General features: G+C 39.7%; 1 protein-coding gene across 2 annotated transcripts in view; it reads right to left on the reverse strand.

The window, feature by feature from the left end:
- Window positions 1-15737: 15737 nt before the first annotated feature.
- The window catches only part of SERPINI2 (serpin family I member 2), a 44081-nt gene continuing 39815 nt past the window's right edge, over window positions 15738-20003 (reverse strand). Inside the window, exon 10 of one of the 2 annotated variants that reach the window (XM_063662394.1) lies at window positions 15738-15988. In XM_063662394.1, coding sequence (XP_063518464.1) covers window positions 15912-15988 — 77 coding nt within the window. In that variant the 3' untranslated portion in view covers window positions 15738-15911. The remainder of the gene's footprint in view (window positions 15989-20003) is intronic. The other variant, XM_054482755.2, reaches the window with a different exon arrangement.

A 20003-nucleotide genomic window follows, 5' to 3' on the forward strand; every position in this document is an offset into this window, starting at 1 on the left:
AAACCCCGATTATTTTCAGCTTTGTACATTGCCTAGCCCTCCCCACACCCCACGAAATTTAGGAGTAAAGATGTGACTAGGAACTGCCAATGTGTTGTAAGGGCAGGTTTTGTATGGGATGTTTTGAAATCTCCTAAAGGAAGGGTATGAACCTTTTTCTGCTTCCACCTTGCTTCTTAGAATATTGATTTGATGACTGGTGCTCCAAAGACCGCCTCAGATTATAAGCATAAAAACACCACCATAGGGATACTGTTACTAAAGGGGATTGAGTCTCTGATAACTGCCAAACCACTGTACTGAGACTTCTTTTACTTGACAAAGTAAACTTTTGTCCTTTTTAAGTCATTTTGGGGATCATTTTTGAGTCACTGTTACAGTTGAAAGATGTCCTAACTTATACAATGATCTATAACTTTTGGGCCCTTATACAGACTAATAAGGCCAACATGTACCTGAATTGGTAAACAAAGTTTTTTATTTACTTTTTTTCAAATTTTACTTTAAGTTCTGGGATACATGTGCTGAACATGCAGATTACATAGATATACATGTGCCATGGTGGTTTGCTGCACCTATCAACCCGTCATCTAGGTTTTAAGCTCCACGTGCATTAGGTATTTGTCCTAATACTCTCCCTCCCACTGCTCCCCAACCCCAATAGGCCCCGGTATGTGATATTTCCCTCCCTGTGTCCATGTGTTCTCATTTTTCAGCTCCCACTTATGAATGAGAACGTGCAGTGTTTGGTTTTCTGTTCCTGTGTTAGTTTGCTGAGGATGATGGTTTCCAGCTTCATCCATGTCCCTGCAGAGGATATGAACTCATTCTTTTTTATGGCTGCATAGTATTCCATGGTGTATATATGCCACATTTTCTTTATTTACTTTGTTAAAGAAAAATAAAAATGGAAGCCACAGTTTGGACATACCCCAAGGTCAACTTCCTATAACCACGTAGCCAAAATTTAAGTCAATCTCATTCCCCAAAATGGTATCTTAAATTATAAACACAAAATATAAGCTTTGCATCCTTATCAGCATGATTCAGTGAAACTAAACAGCCCTGTTTGCCTTAAAAAGAATGTTAATGTATAAGTCTATCGCAAAAAATCAGTCAAAAATAGTTTTTCCTTTATGCTGTAAAAACTGTGCTGTAATTGCCGTAAGGCAAGCATTTTATCAAGTCATTTGAAATCTCCCAGATCACGATGTATACTTTCTGTTTGACAATAAACTAAGTTTTTCCTAACTTGATCTGATTTTGTTTTTGACAACTTCAATTTGGTAACCCGCTGCTGAACAGTATTTCCAGGATGCATCAGAGTCCTAGATCTTATGGGAAATGTAAAGATGATAAGATCTCATTATGATGCAGTTAAAAAGAAGATATTATTCATTCTTGTCTCATTGTGATATGAGCAGCTCAAAAAATAACTATTATGAAATAGAGGGATGTGTTAGAAGAAGTAAAGTTGACAACACCTTGGATGACTTATTTGGAAAGGAAATATTTAAATTAGGTCTTGAACCCAAATTAGAGTTTTTCCAGACAAATTTTGCAGAACAGGAAAGAAAAGCATCCTAAGGGAGAGGAAGCAGCTTAAACAGTCATCCAACGTGGGAGATTGGGGGGGGTGTGTTGTATATCAAGCACAGATGAGTGAAGATGAGGTCTAGAAATGCGGGATAAAATTATAGAAAGCTTTGAATATTGGCTAAAGAGTCTTGCTTTTATCTTTCATACAATGAGTAATCATCATCTTTATCATTTATTTACATTCTTTCATATGGATTTTTTTTGGAGACATGATGTCACTCTATTGCTCAGACTAGAGTGCAGTGGTACAAACATGGCTCATTGCAGCCTCAATTTACCAGGATGTCAAGCAATCCTCTCACCTCAGATTCCCAAACAGTTGGGACTATACATGTGAAACACCACACCTGCATAATTTTGGGGTGTGTTTTGGTAGAGACGAGGTCTCACTATGTTGCACAGGCTGGTTTCAAATTCCCAGACTCAAGCAATCCTCTCGCCTAGGCCTCCCAAAATGCTGGGATTACAGGCGTGAGCAACCATGCCTGGCCTCGTATAGATTTTTAATGCAATCTTTTCTAATTAAATTTGTTTTCATTAAATTTTGTACTCTGGTGGCTTTTTTTCTATCACTGATTATTAGATCATTTTGAGTGTAGCAAAAATATATATATGTGTGTGTGTGTGTATATATATATACACAATAAGATGAGAGAAGCAGTATACCTCATTTCAGTTGTTCTTAAAGTGTGGTTCCCAAACCAGTAGCACAAGCATCTCCCAGAAACTTTTTAGAAACGCAGATTCTTAGGACACATCCCAGACATGCCAAATGAGAAACGTGGGGATTGGGAAATAGCAATCTGTGGGTTTTTTTTTTTTTTTTTTTGATGGAGTCTTGCCCTGTGGCCCAGGCTGGAGTGCAGTGGTGCCATCTCCAGTCTTTGCAACCTCCGCCTCCCGGGTTCAAGCAATTCTCCCTGCCTCAGCCTCCCGAGTAGCTGGGATTACAGGCGCCCACCACCACGCCCGGCTAAATTTTGTATTTTTTAGTAGAGATGGGGTTTTGCCATGTTGCAAGCCCTCCAAGTGACTCTGATAACACAGCAAAGGGCGAGAATTACTGGTTTAGTGATTGGAGATGAGATCTTGAGACACAGAACCAGAGTTCAACGACCAATCATACCATTTGTCCTGAAGCAAATTTCCTTAGCTTTGTGGAAAATCAATCTCCTCATTTTATAAAGGGTGACAGAGAGGTGAGGTTTATGTAAGACACTGTATATATTACTCAGAAATGGTAAGTCTCTCTAAATATTAGCTATTGTTAATTACTAAAAAGGTAGCTTATTACAGAAAATTTGCTCTGTATGTTTTCATGGATATAAGAATATGTATAATATGATACAAACCAATGCACATCAAATGATTCAAATCTAATATGTGAATATAATCTAACAGAAAATCTGTTTTGGTTTCCACAGATGCCAGTTGAGAACTTGCTCAGATCAGCTTTTCTTCTGTAGTTTTCTGTGGAGCACTAAGCACATGATTTTAAATATCATTGGCAAAGCAATGTCTTCATTCCTTACAAAATTTTTTATATTAGTCAAAAATTTGTTCAAGATAAATATTTTCAAAAGATGCCACTTCACTTCCACCACACACACACACACACACACACACACACACACACACACAGAGACAGACAGACAGACAGACAGACAGACAGAGAGAGAGAAATGAGAAGGTAAATGTTGCTTTTTTCTTATGGAAAGAATTTCAACCAAGAGACCTGTATGGGGGTAGACAGCAAAGCATCCCATTAGTGGGGCTTTCTATTTTCTGTTCTTTCTTCTCTTTGATGCAGATACATTACTATTATAGATCTGAGTGATTTTCATAGGCAGATACACTGAAATATCATCCGTGATCTTCTTTCACAGAATTAGGCAAATTTAATAAGTATTCCAGAACTTTGTTTTACCATGTCCAGAACTAGGATAACATATACTACATGCTAATATATTTAAAACATGTATAAAGAATATAATTGTATTACTTACATGAATACTAGCTATCTAGTTCCTATAGCCTAACATCATATGGTATATTTGTTGCTGGAATCCTTGGTCAGTGGTGCTGACACAGGGGATAGGATGGATGTCATCCATGCAAACATTCAGGGACCATGGCTAGTGCAGCCTTTGCCATCTTCCATACAGGGCTTCCATGATCACCCTTAATGCTGAAATCCAGCTAATGAAATGGACAAAAGAAAAAGAAAAGTAGGCAAATTCTCTTCCTAACCACTACAACCAGAAGTAACAAATATCATTTCTGTTTATACTTCACTGGTGAGGACTGGTCAAGCAGCCCACCAGGTTCAAGGGAGATGGGAAATGCAGTCTCTGGCTGGATACTCGGTCAGTATTCACATAGTGTGTTTCCAAATTATCACAGGCAAAAATTTTGCCAAATATCTCCACAACTAAATAAGCTTTCCTGCCTTCTAGCCTGCTGTTTCTTTGTTTTTTTTCTTGTCATGGCTGTCCAACTTCAAATTATGCCACAGATTTTGCATTTGTGTATAGAAGCCCCTATTTAAAATACCAAATTACCATCCACTACTGTCACCAAAACAGCCTCCAAAATACCAATGAAAATACAACTTTCTCAGATTAAAGTCCAATGCATGCATGACTGATTCGTTTTAGCCAAAGCTGCATAGGGGCTTTGTGACATGCAGAACTAGTAAAATTCCGTCATCTTCTAACTGTGGCTTACAGGGTCACCTTGAGCACTGGCATCAAGCTGGTACCAGAGAAGGGAATAATTAGGGAGGCACAATTGTTTCTTAATCATTTGGGCTCACAAGTGACACATTCATCTCTACTACATTCCATTGATAAGAACCAATTATAAGGTTCCACTTGCGTAAGGGCAAGTGTAGATGAATATAATTTCTTGGTGAGCCCACCACTGCCCAGCAACAGCCCTACATTGCAAAACGGCAGTCAAAAAGCTTTACTAGATATAGGTCTCTGACACAAAAGTAAAATTGTATATACATAGATATGTGTGTGTGTATACATATACTCATATAGGTCAGGCCTCTGAGCCCAAGCCAAGCCATCGTATCCCCGTGACCTGCACGTATATATGTCCAGATGGCCTGAAGCAAGTGAAGATCACAAAAGGAGTGAAAATGGCCGGTTCCTGCCTTAACTGATAACATTCCACCACAAAAGAAGTGAAAATGGCCAGTCCCTGCCTTAACTGATGATATTTCACCACAACAGAAGTGAAAATGGCCAGTCCCTGCCTTAACTGATGACATTACCTTGTGAAATTCCTTCTCATGGCTCATCCTGGCTCAAAAGCTCCCCTGCTGAGCACCTTGTGACCCCCACCCCTGCCAGCCAGAGAACAACCCCCTTTGACTGTAATTTTCCACTACCTACCCAAATCTTATAAAACGGCCCTACCGCTATCTCCCTTCGCTGACTCTCTTTTCAGACTCAGCCTGCCTGCACCCAGGAGATTAAAAAGCTTTATTGCTCACACAAAGCCTGTTTGGTGGTCTCTTCACATGGACATGAGTGAAAATATACATAGGCTGTTTTTAAAAAATAAATCTCAAACCTATAAAGCAACAACTATTAATAAAGAATATAAAAGATCAAGATCTTTGTGAGAAATACATCTGGAATGTGTCAGGCCTCTGAGCCCAAGCTAAGCCATCATATCCCCTGTGACCTGCACGTACACATCCAGATGGCTGGTTCCTGCCTTAACTGATGACATTCCACCACAAAAGAAATGAAAATGGCCTGTTCCTGCCTTAACTGATGGCATTATCTTATGAAATTCCTTCTCCTGGCTCAGCCTGCCTCAAAAGCTCCCCTACTGAGCACCTTGTGACCCCCACTCCTGCCTGCCAGAGAACAACCCCTCTTTTTCCTTTACCTACCCAAATCCTATAAAACGGCTCCACCCCTATCTCCCTTCGCTGACTCTCTTTTTGGATTCAGCCAACCTGCCCCCAGGTGAAATAAACAGCTTTATTGCTCACACAAAGCCTGTTTAGGGGTCTCTTCACATGGACACGAGTGAAATTTGGTGCTGTGACTCGGATCGGGGGACCTCCCTTGGGAGATCAATCCCCTGTCCTCCTGCTCTTTTCTCCATGAGAAAGATCCACCTACGACCTCTGGTCCTCAGACCAGCCAGCCCAAGAAACATCTCACCAATTTTAAATCCGGTAAGCGGCCTCTTTTTACTCTCTTCTCCAACCTCTCTCACTATCCCTCAACCTTTTTCTCCTTTCAATCTTGGTGCCACACTTCAATCTCTCCCTTCTCTTAATTTCAATTCCTTTCATTTTCTGGTAGAGACAAAGGAGACACGTTTTATCTGTGGACCCAAAACTCCGGCGCCGGTCACAGACTAGGGAAGGCAGCCTTCTCTTGGTGTTTAATCATTGCAGGGATGCCTCTCTGATATTCACCCAGGTTTCAGAGGTGTCAGACCACACAGGGATGCCTGCCTTGGTCCTTCACCGTTAGTGGCAAGTCCCACTTTTCTGGAGGAGGGGCAAGAACCCCTCAACCCCTTCTCCTTCACCCTTAGTGGCAAGTCCCGCTTTTCTGGGGGAGAGGCAGGAAACCCAACCTCTTATCTCTGTGCCCCAATCCCTTATTTCCACACCCCAACTTCTTATCCCTGCACCCCAACCCCTTATTTCCACACCCTGATCCCTTTTCTGCTTTTCTGAAGGGCAAGAACCCCCCCACCCCTTCTCTGTGTCTCTACTCTCTTTTCTCTGGGCTTGCCTCCTTCACTATGGGCAAGCTTCCACCTTCCATTCCTCCTTCTCCCTTAGCCTGTGTTCTTAAGAACTTAAAACCTCTTCAACTCTCACTGACCTAAAATCTAAGCATTTTATTTTCTTCTGCAATGCCGCTTGACCCCAATACAAACTCAACAGTAGTTCCAAATAGCTGGAAAATGGCACTTTCAATTTTTCCATCCTACAAGATCTAAATAGTTCTTGTTGTAAAATAGGCAAACAGTCTGAGGTGCCTGACGTCCAGGCATTCTTTTACATATCGGTCCCTCCCTAGTCTCTGTTCCCAATGCAACTCATCCCAAATCTTCCTTCTTTCCCTCCCACCTGTCCCCTCAGCCCCAACCCCAAGCGTCACTGAGTCTTTCTAATCTTCCTTTTCTACAGACTCATCTGACCTCTCCCCTCCTCGCCAGGCCGAGCTAGGTCCTAATTCTTCCTCAGCCTCTGCTCCTCCACCCTATAATCCTTTTATCACCTCCCCTCCTCACACCTGGTCCAGCTTTCAGTTTCGTTCCGTGACTAGCCCTCCCCTACCTGCCCAGCAATTTACTCTTAAAAAGGTGACTGGAGCTAAAGGCATAGTCAAGGTTAATACTCCTCTTTCTTTATCCCAAATCAGGTAGTGTTTAGGCTCTTTTTCATCAAATATAAAAATCCATCCCAGTTCATGACTCGTTTGGTAGCAACCCTGAGATGCTTTACAGCCCTAGACCCTAAAAGGTCAAAAGGCCGTCTTATTCTCAATATACATTTTATTACCCAATCTGCTGCCAACATTAAATAAAACTCCAAAAATTAAATTCCAGCCCTCAAACCCCACAACAGGACTTAATTAACCTTGCCTTCAAGGTGTACAATAATAGAGTAGAGGCAGCCAAGTAGCAACATATTTCTGAGTTGCAATTCCTTGCCTCCACTGTGAGACAAACCCTAGCCACATCTCCAGCACACAAGAACTTCCAAACACCTAAATCGCAGTGGCTAGGTGTTCCTCCAGAACCACCTCCCCCAGGAGCTTGCTACAAGTGCCAGAAATCTGGCCACCAGGCCAAGGAATGCCCACAGCCCAGGATTCCTCCTAAGCTGTGTCCCATCTGTGCAGGATCCCACTGGAAATCGGACTGTTCAACTCACCTGGCAGCCACTCCCAGAGCCCCTGGAACTCTGGCCCAAGGCTCTCTGACTGACTCCTTCCCAGATCTTCTCAGCTTAGCAGCTGAAGACTGACGCTGCCTGATCGCCTCAGAAGCCCTGTAGACCATCACAGACGCCAAGCTTTAGGTAACTCTCAGAGTGGAAGGTAAGTCCGTCCCCTTCTTAATCAATATGGAGGCTACCCACTCCACATTACCCTGTTTTCAAAAGCCTGTTTCCCTTGCCTCCATAACTGTTGTGGGTATTGAGAGCCAGGCTTCTAAACCTCTTAAAACTCCCCAACTCTGGTGCCAACTTAGACAATACTCTTTTAAGCACTCCTTTTTAGTTATCCTCACCTGCCCAGTTCCCTTGTTAGGCTGAGACACTTCAGCTAAATTATCTGCTTCCCTGACTATTCCTGGACTACAGCTACCTCTCATTGCCACCCTTCCTCCCAATCCAAAGCCTCCTTTGTGTCCTCCTCTTGTATCCCCCTACCTTAACCCACAAGTATAAGATACCTCTACTCCCTCCTTGGCGACTGATCTTGCACCCCTTACCATCTCATTATAACCTAATCACCTTTACCTCGCTCAATGCCAATATCCCATCCCACACCATGCTTTGAAAGGATTAAAGCCTGTTATCACTCACCTGCTACAGCATGACCTTTTAAAGCCTATAAATTCTCTTTACAATTCCCCCATTTTACCTGTCCTAAAACCAGACAAGCCTTACAAGTTAGTTCAGGATCTATGCCTTATCAACCAAATTGTTTTGCCTATCCACCCCATGGTGCCAAACCCATATACTCCCCTATCCTCAATACCTCCCTCCACAATCCATTATTCTCTTCTGGATCTCAAACACGCTTTCTTTACTATTCCTTTGCACCCTTCATCCCAGCCTCTCTTTGCTTTCACCTGGACTGACCCTGACACCCATCAAGCTCAGCAAATTACCTAGGCTGTACTGCCACAAAGCTTCACAGACAGCCCCCATTACTTCAGTCAAGCCCAAATTTCTTCCTCATCTGTTACCTATCTCGGCATAATTCTCATAAAAACACATGTGCTCTCCCTGCTGGTCATGTCCGGCTAATCTCCCAAACCCCAATCCCTTCTACAAAACAACAACTCCTTTCCTTCCTAGGCATGGTTGGATACTTTCCCCTTTGGATACCTGGTTTTGCCATCCTAACAAAACCATTATATAAACTCACAAAAGGAAACCTAGCTGACCCCATAGATCCTAAATCCTTTCCCCACTCCTCTTTCTGTTCCTTGAAGACAGCTTTAGAGACTGCCCCCATCCTAGCTGTCCCTGACTCATCCCAACCCTTTTCATTACACACAGCCGAAGTGCAGGGCTGTGCAGTCAGAATTCTTACACAAGGACCGGGATGGCGTCCTGTAGCCTTTTTGTCCAAACAACTTGACCTTACTGTTTTAGGCTGGCCATCATGTCTCCATGCAGCAGCTGCTGCTGCCCTAATACTTTTATAGGCCCTTAAAATCACAAACTATGCTCAACTCACTCTCTACAGCTCTCATAATTGCCAAAATCTATTTTCTTCCTCACACCTGACGCATATGCTGTCTGCTTCCCGACTCCTTCAGCTGTACTCACTCTTTGTTGAGTATCCCACAATTACCTTTGTTCCTGGCCCGGACTTCAATCTGGCCTCCCACATTATTCCTGATACCACACCTGACCCTCATGACTGCATCTCTGTGATCCACCTGACTTTCACCCCATTTCCCCACATTTCCTTCTTCCCTGTTTCTCACCCTGATCACACTTGGTTTATTGATGGCAGTTCCACCAGGCCTAATGGCCACACACCAGCAAAGGCAGGCTATGCTATGGTACAAGTCACTAGCCCGCCTCTTAGAACCTCTCATTTCCTTTCCATCGTGGAAATCTATCCTCAAGGAAATCACTTCTCAGTGTTCCATCTGCTATTCTACTACTTCTCAGGGATTATTCAGGCCCCCTCCCTTCCCTACACATCAAGCTCAGGGATTTGCCCCCACCCAGGACTGGCAAATTAGCTTTACTCAACATGTCCCAAGTCAGGAAACTAAAATACCTCTTGGTCTAGGTAGACTCTTTCACTGGATAGGTAGAGGCCTTTCCCACAGGGTCCAAGAAGGCAACCACGGTCATTTCTTCCCTTCTGTCAGACACAATTGGCCTTCCCACCTCTATGCAGTCCCATAGTAGACCAGCCTTTATTAGTCAAATCAGCCAAGCAGTTTTTCAGGCTCTTGGTATTCAGTGAAACCGTTATACCCCTTACAGTCCTCAGTCTTCAGGAAAGGTAGAACAGACTAATGGTCTTTTAAAAACACACCTCACCAAGCTCAGCCACCAACTTAAAAAGGACTGGACAATACTTCTACCTCTTTCTTTTCTCAGAATTCAGGCCTGTCCTTGGAATGCTACAGGGTACAGCCCATTTGAGCTCCTGTATGGACGCTCCTTTTTATTAAGCCCCAGTCTCATTCAGACACCAGACCAATTTAGACTGTGCCCCAAAAAACTTGTCATCTCTACTATCTTCTGTCTAGTCCTACTCCTATTCACCGTTCTCAACTACTCATACATGCCCTGCTCTTGTTTACACTGCCGGTTTACACTGTTTCTTCAAGCCATCACAGCTGATATCTCCTGGTGCCATCCCCAAACCACCACTCTTAACTCTTGAAGTAAATAAATAATCTTTGCTGTCAGTACTATGTTGAATCTCCCTAGGCACTCTCTAATTAGATGTCCTGGGTCCTCCCAATTCTTAGACCTTTAATACCTGTTTTTCTCCTTCTCTTATCCCATTTAGTTTTTCAATTCTTATAAAACCATATCCAGGCCATCACCAATAATTCTAAATGACAAATATTTCTTCTAACAGTCCCACAATGTCACCCCTTACCACAAAATCTTCCTTCAGTTTAATCTCTCCCACTCTAGGTTCCCACGCCACCCCAATCCCACTCGAAGCAGCCCTGAAAAACATTGCCCATTATCTCTCCATACCATCCCCCAAAATTTTCGCCATCCCAACACTTTACCACTATTTCATTTCATTTTTCTTATTAATATAAGAAGACAGGAATGTCAGGCCTCTGAGCCCAAGCTAAGCCATCATATCCCCTGTGACCTGCACGTACACATCCAGATGGCTGGTTCCTGCCTTAACTGATGACATTCCACCACAAAAGAAATGAAAATGGCCTGTTCCTGCCTTAACTGATGGCATTATCTTGTGAAATTTCTTCTCCTGGCTCATCCTGGCTCAAAAGCTCCCCTACTGAGCACCTTGTGACCCCCACTCCGGCCTGCCAGAGAACAACCCCCCTTTTTCCTTTACCTACCCAAATCCTATAAAATGGCTCCACCCCTATCTCCCTTCACTGACTCTTTTCGGACTCAGTCCACCTGCCCCCAGGTGAAATAAACAGCTTTATTGCTCACACAAAGCCTGTTTAGGGGTCTCTTCACACGGACGTGAGTGAAAGAATGTACTTTTGTTTTTTGTAAGATAACTGCTTATAGACGATAAAAACTCAAAAGACATTATTTCAAAGATGTGTCTTTGAGGAGAAGCCCAAGGTTTGCCAAGATAGAACTTTGGAATAAAGACCTGAAATAGGATTAGTCCAACCAACCCTTCATTTTATAAGTGAGGGCATTGAAGCTCCAGAGAATTGATGTGACAAGCCAAAAATTATAATGTTGGACAGTGAAAAATATCTCATCTTTTAATTCCTTTGTATCATCAGGGTGGTCACTTGAGGAATGAAAAGGAGAAAGAAACTAGATTATTGACATTTAGAATTTTAGGATTCAGATTTAGAGATTATCATATGAGGAACCATGAAAATAAAGGCAGGAAGGAATCACAAAATCAAGTGCTCTTGCAAGCAAACAAATTAAGTAGGCCCACACTTCTACCATATGCGTGTAGTCAGACTCAGGCCAATCCGTGGCTCAGGGGGTTGGTCCTTCACAGAGTATGCTTCAATGGTATAAGGCTACACAGTAAGGAAGTATCTTATTTCCAGAGGTCCAAGGCACAGACTTTTAATGAAACCTGCCTAAAGTTTTCTCTGTACCTTTGAAGGTTTCCATGTCATCATTACCCAATTCAGGAGATTTTATAAGCCTCTCCAAAGAAAGAAATTGTTCCTTTTCTCAGGTCTTTGGCCTTTCAGTTGTACTGTGTGATGTGGCAGACTCTGAGATGAAGCAGGGATCCCTCCTACGGGCCTGCCACCCCCAAAGCATGGAAATAAAGGAAAATTTTGAGTTCCTTCCAGGAAAATTCCAGGCACCAACCTAGCGCTGAGAAGTAAATGAGCAACCTGATAAGCAAGAATGCAGTAATAGCTGAAAACAATAGCCAAGGAAGCTAGAGCTGCAGAGTTTGCTTCTCTATAGAAACTAAAGGTAAAGTCTTCACATATGTCCCTGAGTTGTTTTTCAGAAACCTGGACCCCTCACCACATGGAAAAGCCATCTGCTGGCACATAGATCTCAGATAGGGTGGAACAGAGGACTAAATTCTGTCATTCTTTGTTCTAAATTTCTTCCTGAGGGTCCTGAAGGAAATTATGCTCACAGGGCAGAGCTCAACTCTCCTCTCTGCTGACCCACACTTTTAGACAAAGACAAACCAATCACACATCAGAAAATATTTGAATCCACCTGTGATCTGTGGGCCATGCCACCCTCCCCACTCACCTGCTTTGAGATGTCCCACCTTTTTAGGCCAAACCAACGTATAGCCTCCATGTATTGATTTATAGCTTTGCCTGTAACCTCTGCCTCCCTGCCTCTAAAAACTCTTACAGTTAAGCCACTGGGTATTTCAGATCTTAAGCATGAGCTGCCTGATTCACCTTGCTTGCTGCCCTGTGATAAATGCCTCACTTTTTCTTCTTGCAAATCCCAATGTCATTGTTTGGCCTTGTTGTGTCAGGCAGGCAGACCCAAGTTCAGTCCAGTAACAACTCCTCTAGAATATGCCATGAATTATAGCTATGTGAAGTCAATAAAATCCAAAGTTTCCAAAAGAAATACTACTATTTTAATAATTATTTTTCCTCCATGAGGAATAAAAATATTTCCTATATAGGATGTACTGGACTTTTACAAGGGGTATTGACAGTAATTTTATCCCGTATTGATTATGGACTGTTGTGAATCCTACAGATTTCATATAGTTTAGCAAAGAAAATTATTTCATACTTATTTTCCTGCATAAATATATGTATGTTTTGTAAATGTATTCCAGATTCTTGTAACCTTTATGATGCAAACTTGTAATAACTACTGAGTTACTTACAGTTGAAGGAAAAAATTAAATGTTTTAATTTTGGAAATAATTTGGCAAATGCATTTCCAAAACATGGTAGAAAATGGTGTTTTATAGCTTGAATCCACACCAGAAAGCTACTCATTCTTCCACAAAGAGCTTATGAAAGACAACCCCATTTTTAAGCCAAATGGAAGAAGAACATGAAATCAGAAAAATAAATTACCGAACTTCTGTATAATGCTTTCAGGATCCTCAGTAGGGAACTCGTGGCAGACTTTTAGCTAATCGTATTAAGGAAAACAAATACATTAGGAACACACTGTAAGAATATGTACTTAAAGTGAAACTTGGGTAGTGATCTTATTACATTATATCAATTATTGAACCCCTCTTATTTTCTTCTTCTGCTTTATTAATGTCATCAGTTATTACCATTTGAAATTACCTGTTTTTGTATTTGTTTACTGGTTTACTGCTACCAGTAAAATGTTAGCTCCAGGAAGATAAGGACCTTGTCAGATTTGCTCACTAATATATCCCTTGTGCTTAGAAAACTACCTGGAACATAGTGGAAGCTCAATTAATATTTGTAGAATGAATGAATGAATCCCCAGAGCATGACATTTAATGCATGAAAGAGGATCAGAAGAATTTAGCCAACCCAAGAGAAACAGGAATCTGGACCACACCTGAATAAAACTACTATCCTCTTAACTCATTGTTCTCTCCTTCCTGAAACAAAGACTTATATTTTTAAAACAGATAGGTTGTGAGGAATTTATGCCACAAATGCATATTGCTAACATATGGATTAGTATTTACTGTGTTATATCTAAGTATGCTCAAATTGAAAGTAGAGTAATGAACATTGCTTTCAATTACATTATGATTTTTAAGCAATCACAATTCATTCTAAATTTAGTTGGCTTCATAATGTCTTGAGTATTGCTGTAGGTTTTGCTGTAGATGGATACCTAGACTTTGAAAATTAAAATAGAAGGTGAAGGGCAGCAGAATATGCCACCCCAAAAGATGCCACTTTAGCATAAGGGTTATTTTGAGCTAAAGGCAACTGAGAGGAAGTAGATACAGGAAAAGTTATTTGCCTTGCCTGAACAATTTGCCTAATAACAGAATACAAATTCACAAAGTTATCCCTCCTCCTCTCTCTACCAAGTAGGACAGAATTTGATCCCTGAAGATGACTTAAGACCCTTATCATCCTGGAGATATCACCACAGGAATCTACACAGCAAATTTTACAAAATAGCCTTCATCTACCATATATTTGCCTTCCTACAATTTACTGCCCTTATAAATCCAAGGTCCTTTTCCTTTGTCATTTCTTCAACCATGTATTGTTCTTTGTCAAAGATGCTATGTAAGCCAGAGTTCTAAGCCACTTCTTTGAGATTTACTCATTTTTTCCTAGGTATCTTCTATGTGTACATGTGGTATACATGTTAACAAATGTCTGTTTTTCTCTTGTGAATCTTTTGTTTTTTGAGACGAGGACTCACTCTGTTGTCCAGACTACAGTACAGTAGCATAATCATAGTTTACTGCAGCCTCAACCTCCTGGACTCACGTGATCCTCATGCCTTATCCTCTCGAGTAGCTGGGACCACAGGCATGCGCCACCACACCTGGCTATTATTTTTAATTTTTTTGTAGACCGGATCTCAATATGTTGCCCAGGCTTGTCTTAACCCCTGGCCTCAAGCGATCCTCCCACCTAAGCCTCTCAAAGTGCTGAGATTACAGATGTGAGCCACCACACCTGGCTATCCTGTCTTTTATTATAAGGGATACTAGCTCAAAGCTATGAGAAGTAGAGAGAAAATTACTTTTTCCTTCCCTGGTGGGTAGAGTTCAAATCTACCCACCGTATTTATCAGTTATGCGTCTTTGACTAATTTTATAACATTTTTGAATGTCAGTCTCGAGTAGTTGAGTTCAAATCTACCTACCATATTTATTAGTTATGTGTCTTTGACTAATTTTATAGCATTTTTGAATCTCAGTTTCTTTATCAGGAAGTTAGGTAATGCTGTTTCATAAAAATTTTAGTACATTTAACATAGGGTAAAAAGTGCTTACTTCACTGAGCCCAACACAAAATTAGGGCTCAATGAGGTGTAGCCATTATCATTAAGCTCTCTGCCAAAATTGCCAAGACAAACAAACAAAAAGGAATTTTCATCATTAGCTTGAAAATGGAAAAACTGTGACACATGCTATATGAAGTAATATTGGAATGTAGTTTTAGCTTTTGATATTTAGATGCGATGTTTCAGAGTATTCAAGGGAAGGGATCTGCATTTAATCTTTATAGTGCACAACCTTAACTCTAACACTTTCTTGGCTCAGTATTGTAACGTTGTGGAAGTTCAGCTTCCTGAGTCACACTAATTATGCTGCCACTTTCACCTATAAAGAGAGGAATGCTTTACAAAAGTGCTCAGCATTTCTATGTTGTGTACATTTTAAAACCATAAATCAGTAGAAAAAAAAACTGGTATGTTTCAAAAGGTACTGAAATAACATAAATATTAAATGTAACATGTCAAATAACAAGTTAAGATTAGTGAAATACCCAAAGCTCCTCTACTGCAAAGAATACTGGATCTCTGTGTCTTAAGTAACATCCCAGAGAGGCATGTACCATGGCCACGGTCTCTTTACCTTACTTCCCCATGGCTAGATAATGGTGCTATGCCTGAGTCTAATAGTCCAGTATTTTAGGGAATAATAAATTTGATATCGAAGACAATAATTTTATATTTAAGATATTATAGACAGGATTATTCTAACATATGAATGGTAATATTTTACGTACGCTCAAGGTTTTAGATGCATATAGATTTTCTAAAACATACAGAAGGAACAGAAACAAATGCATACCTAATTTTACTTATTTATCAAGACAGATATCTATTACTACAGGCACAGTTTAAAACAGAAAATACATAAGATATAGAGCAAATATTGTCAAGATGATGATATTTTGCCAATCAACTATTTTTGAGAAATCATCTTTTATTCTGAGGCTGTGCTTTTCATTCACAGTGAATCTAAATCTCTTCCTTTTATCTCCTGGGTGTCAGGATTTGTCACTCTTCCCATAAACAAAATTGATTCTAGGGGAAAAAAACAAAAAAATATACTTTAGGAATTTTAGGAGAAAACAACTGATAATAATTAGTTTTTCTTAATACTTAGCATGTCATTTGGTCTTTTTTTCTCTGTAAGATAAATAGGCAGTGTCTAATAGCAAAGACTTCTTTGTCTCAAATTTATAATTATATCATTATTAATCATTTTCTGGTAATTTATGAGGTAAACTAACACCCACTACAGCTTGTCATGGAAAAAAGCATTAATCCTGTTTTTCATAGAGGGAAACAAAAATAAAGTGACAGAGAGGTGTTCTTCTAAATATAGAGACCCAGTCCGGAGAACATAGCATAATAAAATGGTGATGAGCGTGGTAGAGTTTTAAATTTAAGTCATTAGCAATCATCATTTTATGCACGTGATGTAAGCCTTCAGGGTTAAAAGTGCAACTTCCCAATTCTCCTTTTTCATCTCTGAATCAAAGCTTACTTTACCGCCATTGACAATATTTTTATATCTCTAGTATTTTCAAATACTGACCAAAGTAATATAGTATACAGCATAAATGCAAATACCTGTTTTCAACCATCCTGTGTTTGCAAGTGAAAAGGAACTAAGAACCAAAGGACAAAACAGAAAGAATGATGTACCAAAATCTATTCACCTTTCTTTTAAACTGGGTTAAGAGAAGTGGCCTAAATCAATCAATGTCAAATGTTGCCTTAAGTTCCTTATGCTTGGATGTAATAAAGGTTAATTTCAAAGGTGATAAATTTTGCATAATTTTAAAGCTAATAAAATGATATTTAAATGTATTTGAAATAATAGTGGGACGGCCCTTTTTTATTAACTCTACTATTCAGTCCAAAGACACACTCTTTGAAGAACAAATAACATGGAAATAGACATAAACTCCAGCAGATTTTATTTTATTTGTTTCGTTTGTTTTGTTTTGTTTTGTTTTGTTTTTTGAGACGGAGTCTCGCTCTGTCGCCCAGGCTGGAGTGCAGTGGCGCGATCTCCGCTCATTGCAAGCTCCGCCTCCCGGGTTCACGCCATTCTCCTGCCTCAGCCTCCCGAGTAGCTGGGACTATAGGTGCCCGCCACCACGCCTGGCTAATTTTTTGTATTTTTAGTAGAGACAGGGTTTCACCGTATTAGCCAGGATGGTCTCAATCTCCTGACCTCGTGATCCACCCGCCTCAGCCTCCCAAAGTGCTGGGATTACAGGCATGAGCCACCGCACCTGGCCCAGATTTTACTTTTTATTATGAATAATTATAGTCAACAATGTTTTGTTTCAAAATATTAAAATAATTCTGGAAAAAAGAAAACAAATACCCCAATATTTCAGATAGATAAAGATACATAAATACATTTCCTAGAATAGATATTACATTTAGTCACAACAGGAATAAGCAGCAACTCCTATATCTTCATAATACTAATGCCATAATACTATGGCATTAAAGTGCTCATCAGAATAGCTTGTCTGGAAAAATTTTAAAGTAACTTCTATAAACACTAACTTATAATTGAGGACAATATCTTAAAATTTTAAATACCTAGAAGTGTAGAATGTTACATAAAACCCATTAGTCCCAGCCTTTTCAATCTGTCTCTTTCTCCAGGAAGAATCACATTTTGAATTGAGTCTTCATGCCATCATCAATCTACTCACTACTAAATTGGGCAGATTAATAAAATCTCCCTTGACATAATAGTGAAGAATTTAGAGGCAGACTGAAGCAAAAATGATTATTTTTTATCTTCATGCTTCCGTCCTAAATAGGTACCCCCATATTTAATCAATATATTTATACAACATCTTCATCAGATGGAAGCAGCTTTTACCTTCTAATATTACAATACAATAGCATTACCAAGCTAATGGCGAGAAAAAAATTCTTAATGGATATTCTGCAATCTGCTTCTCCCCTCAACACACAACCCAAAAGAGTTCTAAATGCAATAACTTTCATTATGTCTGGAGTCCTGTCAATTTCAAAATCATAATTCACTATTTTTTCAGGAATGGTAACTTTCATGAGTATCTTTCACAATTTTCTTCTCAAAGCCTATAAAGTTGGCCTACATCCCCAACCTTAAAAAGGTGCTTTATTGTCCTAGAAGTTTAGCTTAGTAAGGGCTTTAGAGGAATATACTGCAATATAAAATTCATCTGATAGGAAAATCCAAATAATGGATAGATTTTGCACAAAAGGACTGTTTGGATCAAAGAAAATTTCCAGGCTATGTAAAAATTGATTGTATTAAACTTAAAATCATTCATCCTCATACTTCAGAAACCATCGACAGAATACACTTCATGTATACCATGAAGCCATTTAATAGTCACTATGGTGATGCTAAATCACTATCTTCATTAATCTCAATGATTTCTTGAGTTCATTTGTGAGAGAAAAATTGATAAATCACTAAATATGTATTGTCTTAAGATAACAGCCCTTTCTACATTTTATATGGCAACAATGGACAGTTCCTGATAAATGAGTGGCCATTTATTTTAAACAATACTTTAAAGGAGTAACCCTAGTTTAGAAAGTCTCATTACAATAAAGAACATAAAACAGTTCAAACTGTCATTAAGATCTGCTAGTTAAGCATTATCACAAATAAACAGATAAGTGGGTTATTTTGGGTTTTGAATTTTTGCTGCTGTTTTACTGATAGCTGTTACTTGGCCTTTGCATATAACAAGTCATCAACCTGGAAAATAGAGTAAAACATAATTATTCTAAATGCCATTATTTACTTGTGCATTGATGCCCAATGCAGCTTTTTTTCTTTCTGTCTCCACACTACATAATTATATATTAATTGTAAAAAATTAGAATTATCTAAAGGTTAGACAGACATATAGATCAAATGACATACTTAGAATACATTTGAACACTGACACATCCATTACTAGAATTGAAGTTGTGTTAATGCAATCTCATCAATTCTAAAACTGTTTCATTGTTTTTAAGATATGGCTTTCAGAATGGTCACTCAGCATTAGTTTCATGGAGCCAAAAAAAGAGTGATGTATCCCTTACTGGGCCAATAATATCAGTATCGCTAGTTAATCTAATAGATTCAGATTCTGTAATTAACTATGTCTCTTCTCCGTGTAAATGACTTTAAACTTTTTCACTTGCCTTTCCTCTTTTATTCACTTACTCATTCATATTTGTTAATTTATTCATAATGAACACTTAGTATGTGCCAGGCACAGTGTTACAGGCTTCAAAAATTCTTTTATTTAACTCTATGAGATGAGTACTACTGTTATGTTCAAATAAGATATAGGGAAAATGTGGCTGTGGCTTAGAAAGGACAAGCAACTTGTTTCACAACTGTTAGTGAATTCAGCTGGAACTTGAGCCCAACCCAATTTCACACCCTCTGTCTATAGGGAAACTGATATTATGTGCAAGGCATTTTGCCAAATATTGGCCTGAATACAGAGATGAGTAAAATATAATTTCTACTATCCTGTGGTTTGTAACTCTCACATGAGCATTATGACTGCTGAAGGATCCTAAACATAAACTTGACAATTCTCCCGCTGTATTCACATTTCTGGCTTCTCTTACTCACAGGAGAAAGTGCTGAAGCATCCATCCAGACAATCTGAATTTCCCTGTGTTGACACTGTGCCCAGTGCCAATCCAATCCACTACTTCTACACTCCCTTTACCTAACTGCATCATCTTTCACCAGTTGCCCAAGTTGGAGATTTGAAATTACCTTTGACTCCTTCCTTCCCCTCAGAACCTACACCATTCACTTACTGTTTTGGCATCCACCTCTGAATTCTTTCACAACTCCACACCTCTCAATTTCCATCCCCAATGTGGCATCATACACAGACAGTTGACCTGCATTCCCACTCTGACACTTTCCAGTTATGTAACCTGAGACAAACTATACAATCTTTCTCTGAGCTTTTGTTCTTTACTAGTCAAATATCTAATCTTTTGGAGTGATTTTAGCTTTAGTGATGGTTATATGAAATGGCTACCACATATA

This window comes from Pongo pygmaeus, chromosome 2 (genome assembly GCF_028885625.2).
Source record: "Pongo pygmaeus isolate AG05252 chromosome 2, NHGRI_mPonPyg2-v2.0_pri, whole genome shotgun sequence".
NCBI lineage: Eukaryota > Metazoa > Chordata > Mammalia > Primates > Hominidae > Pongo > Pongo pygmaeus.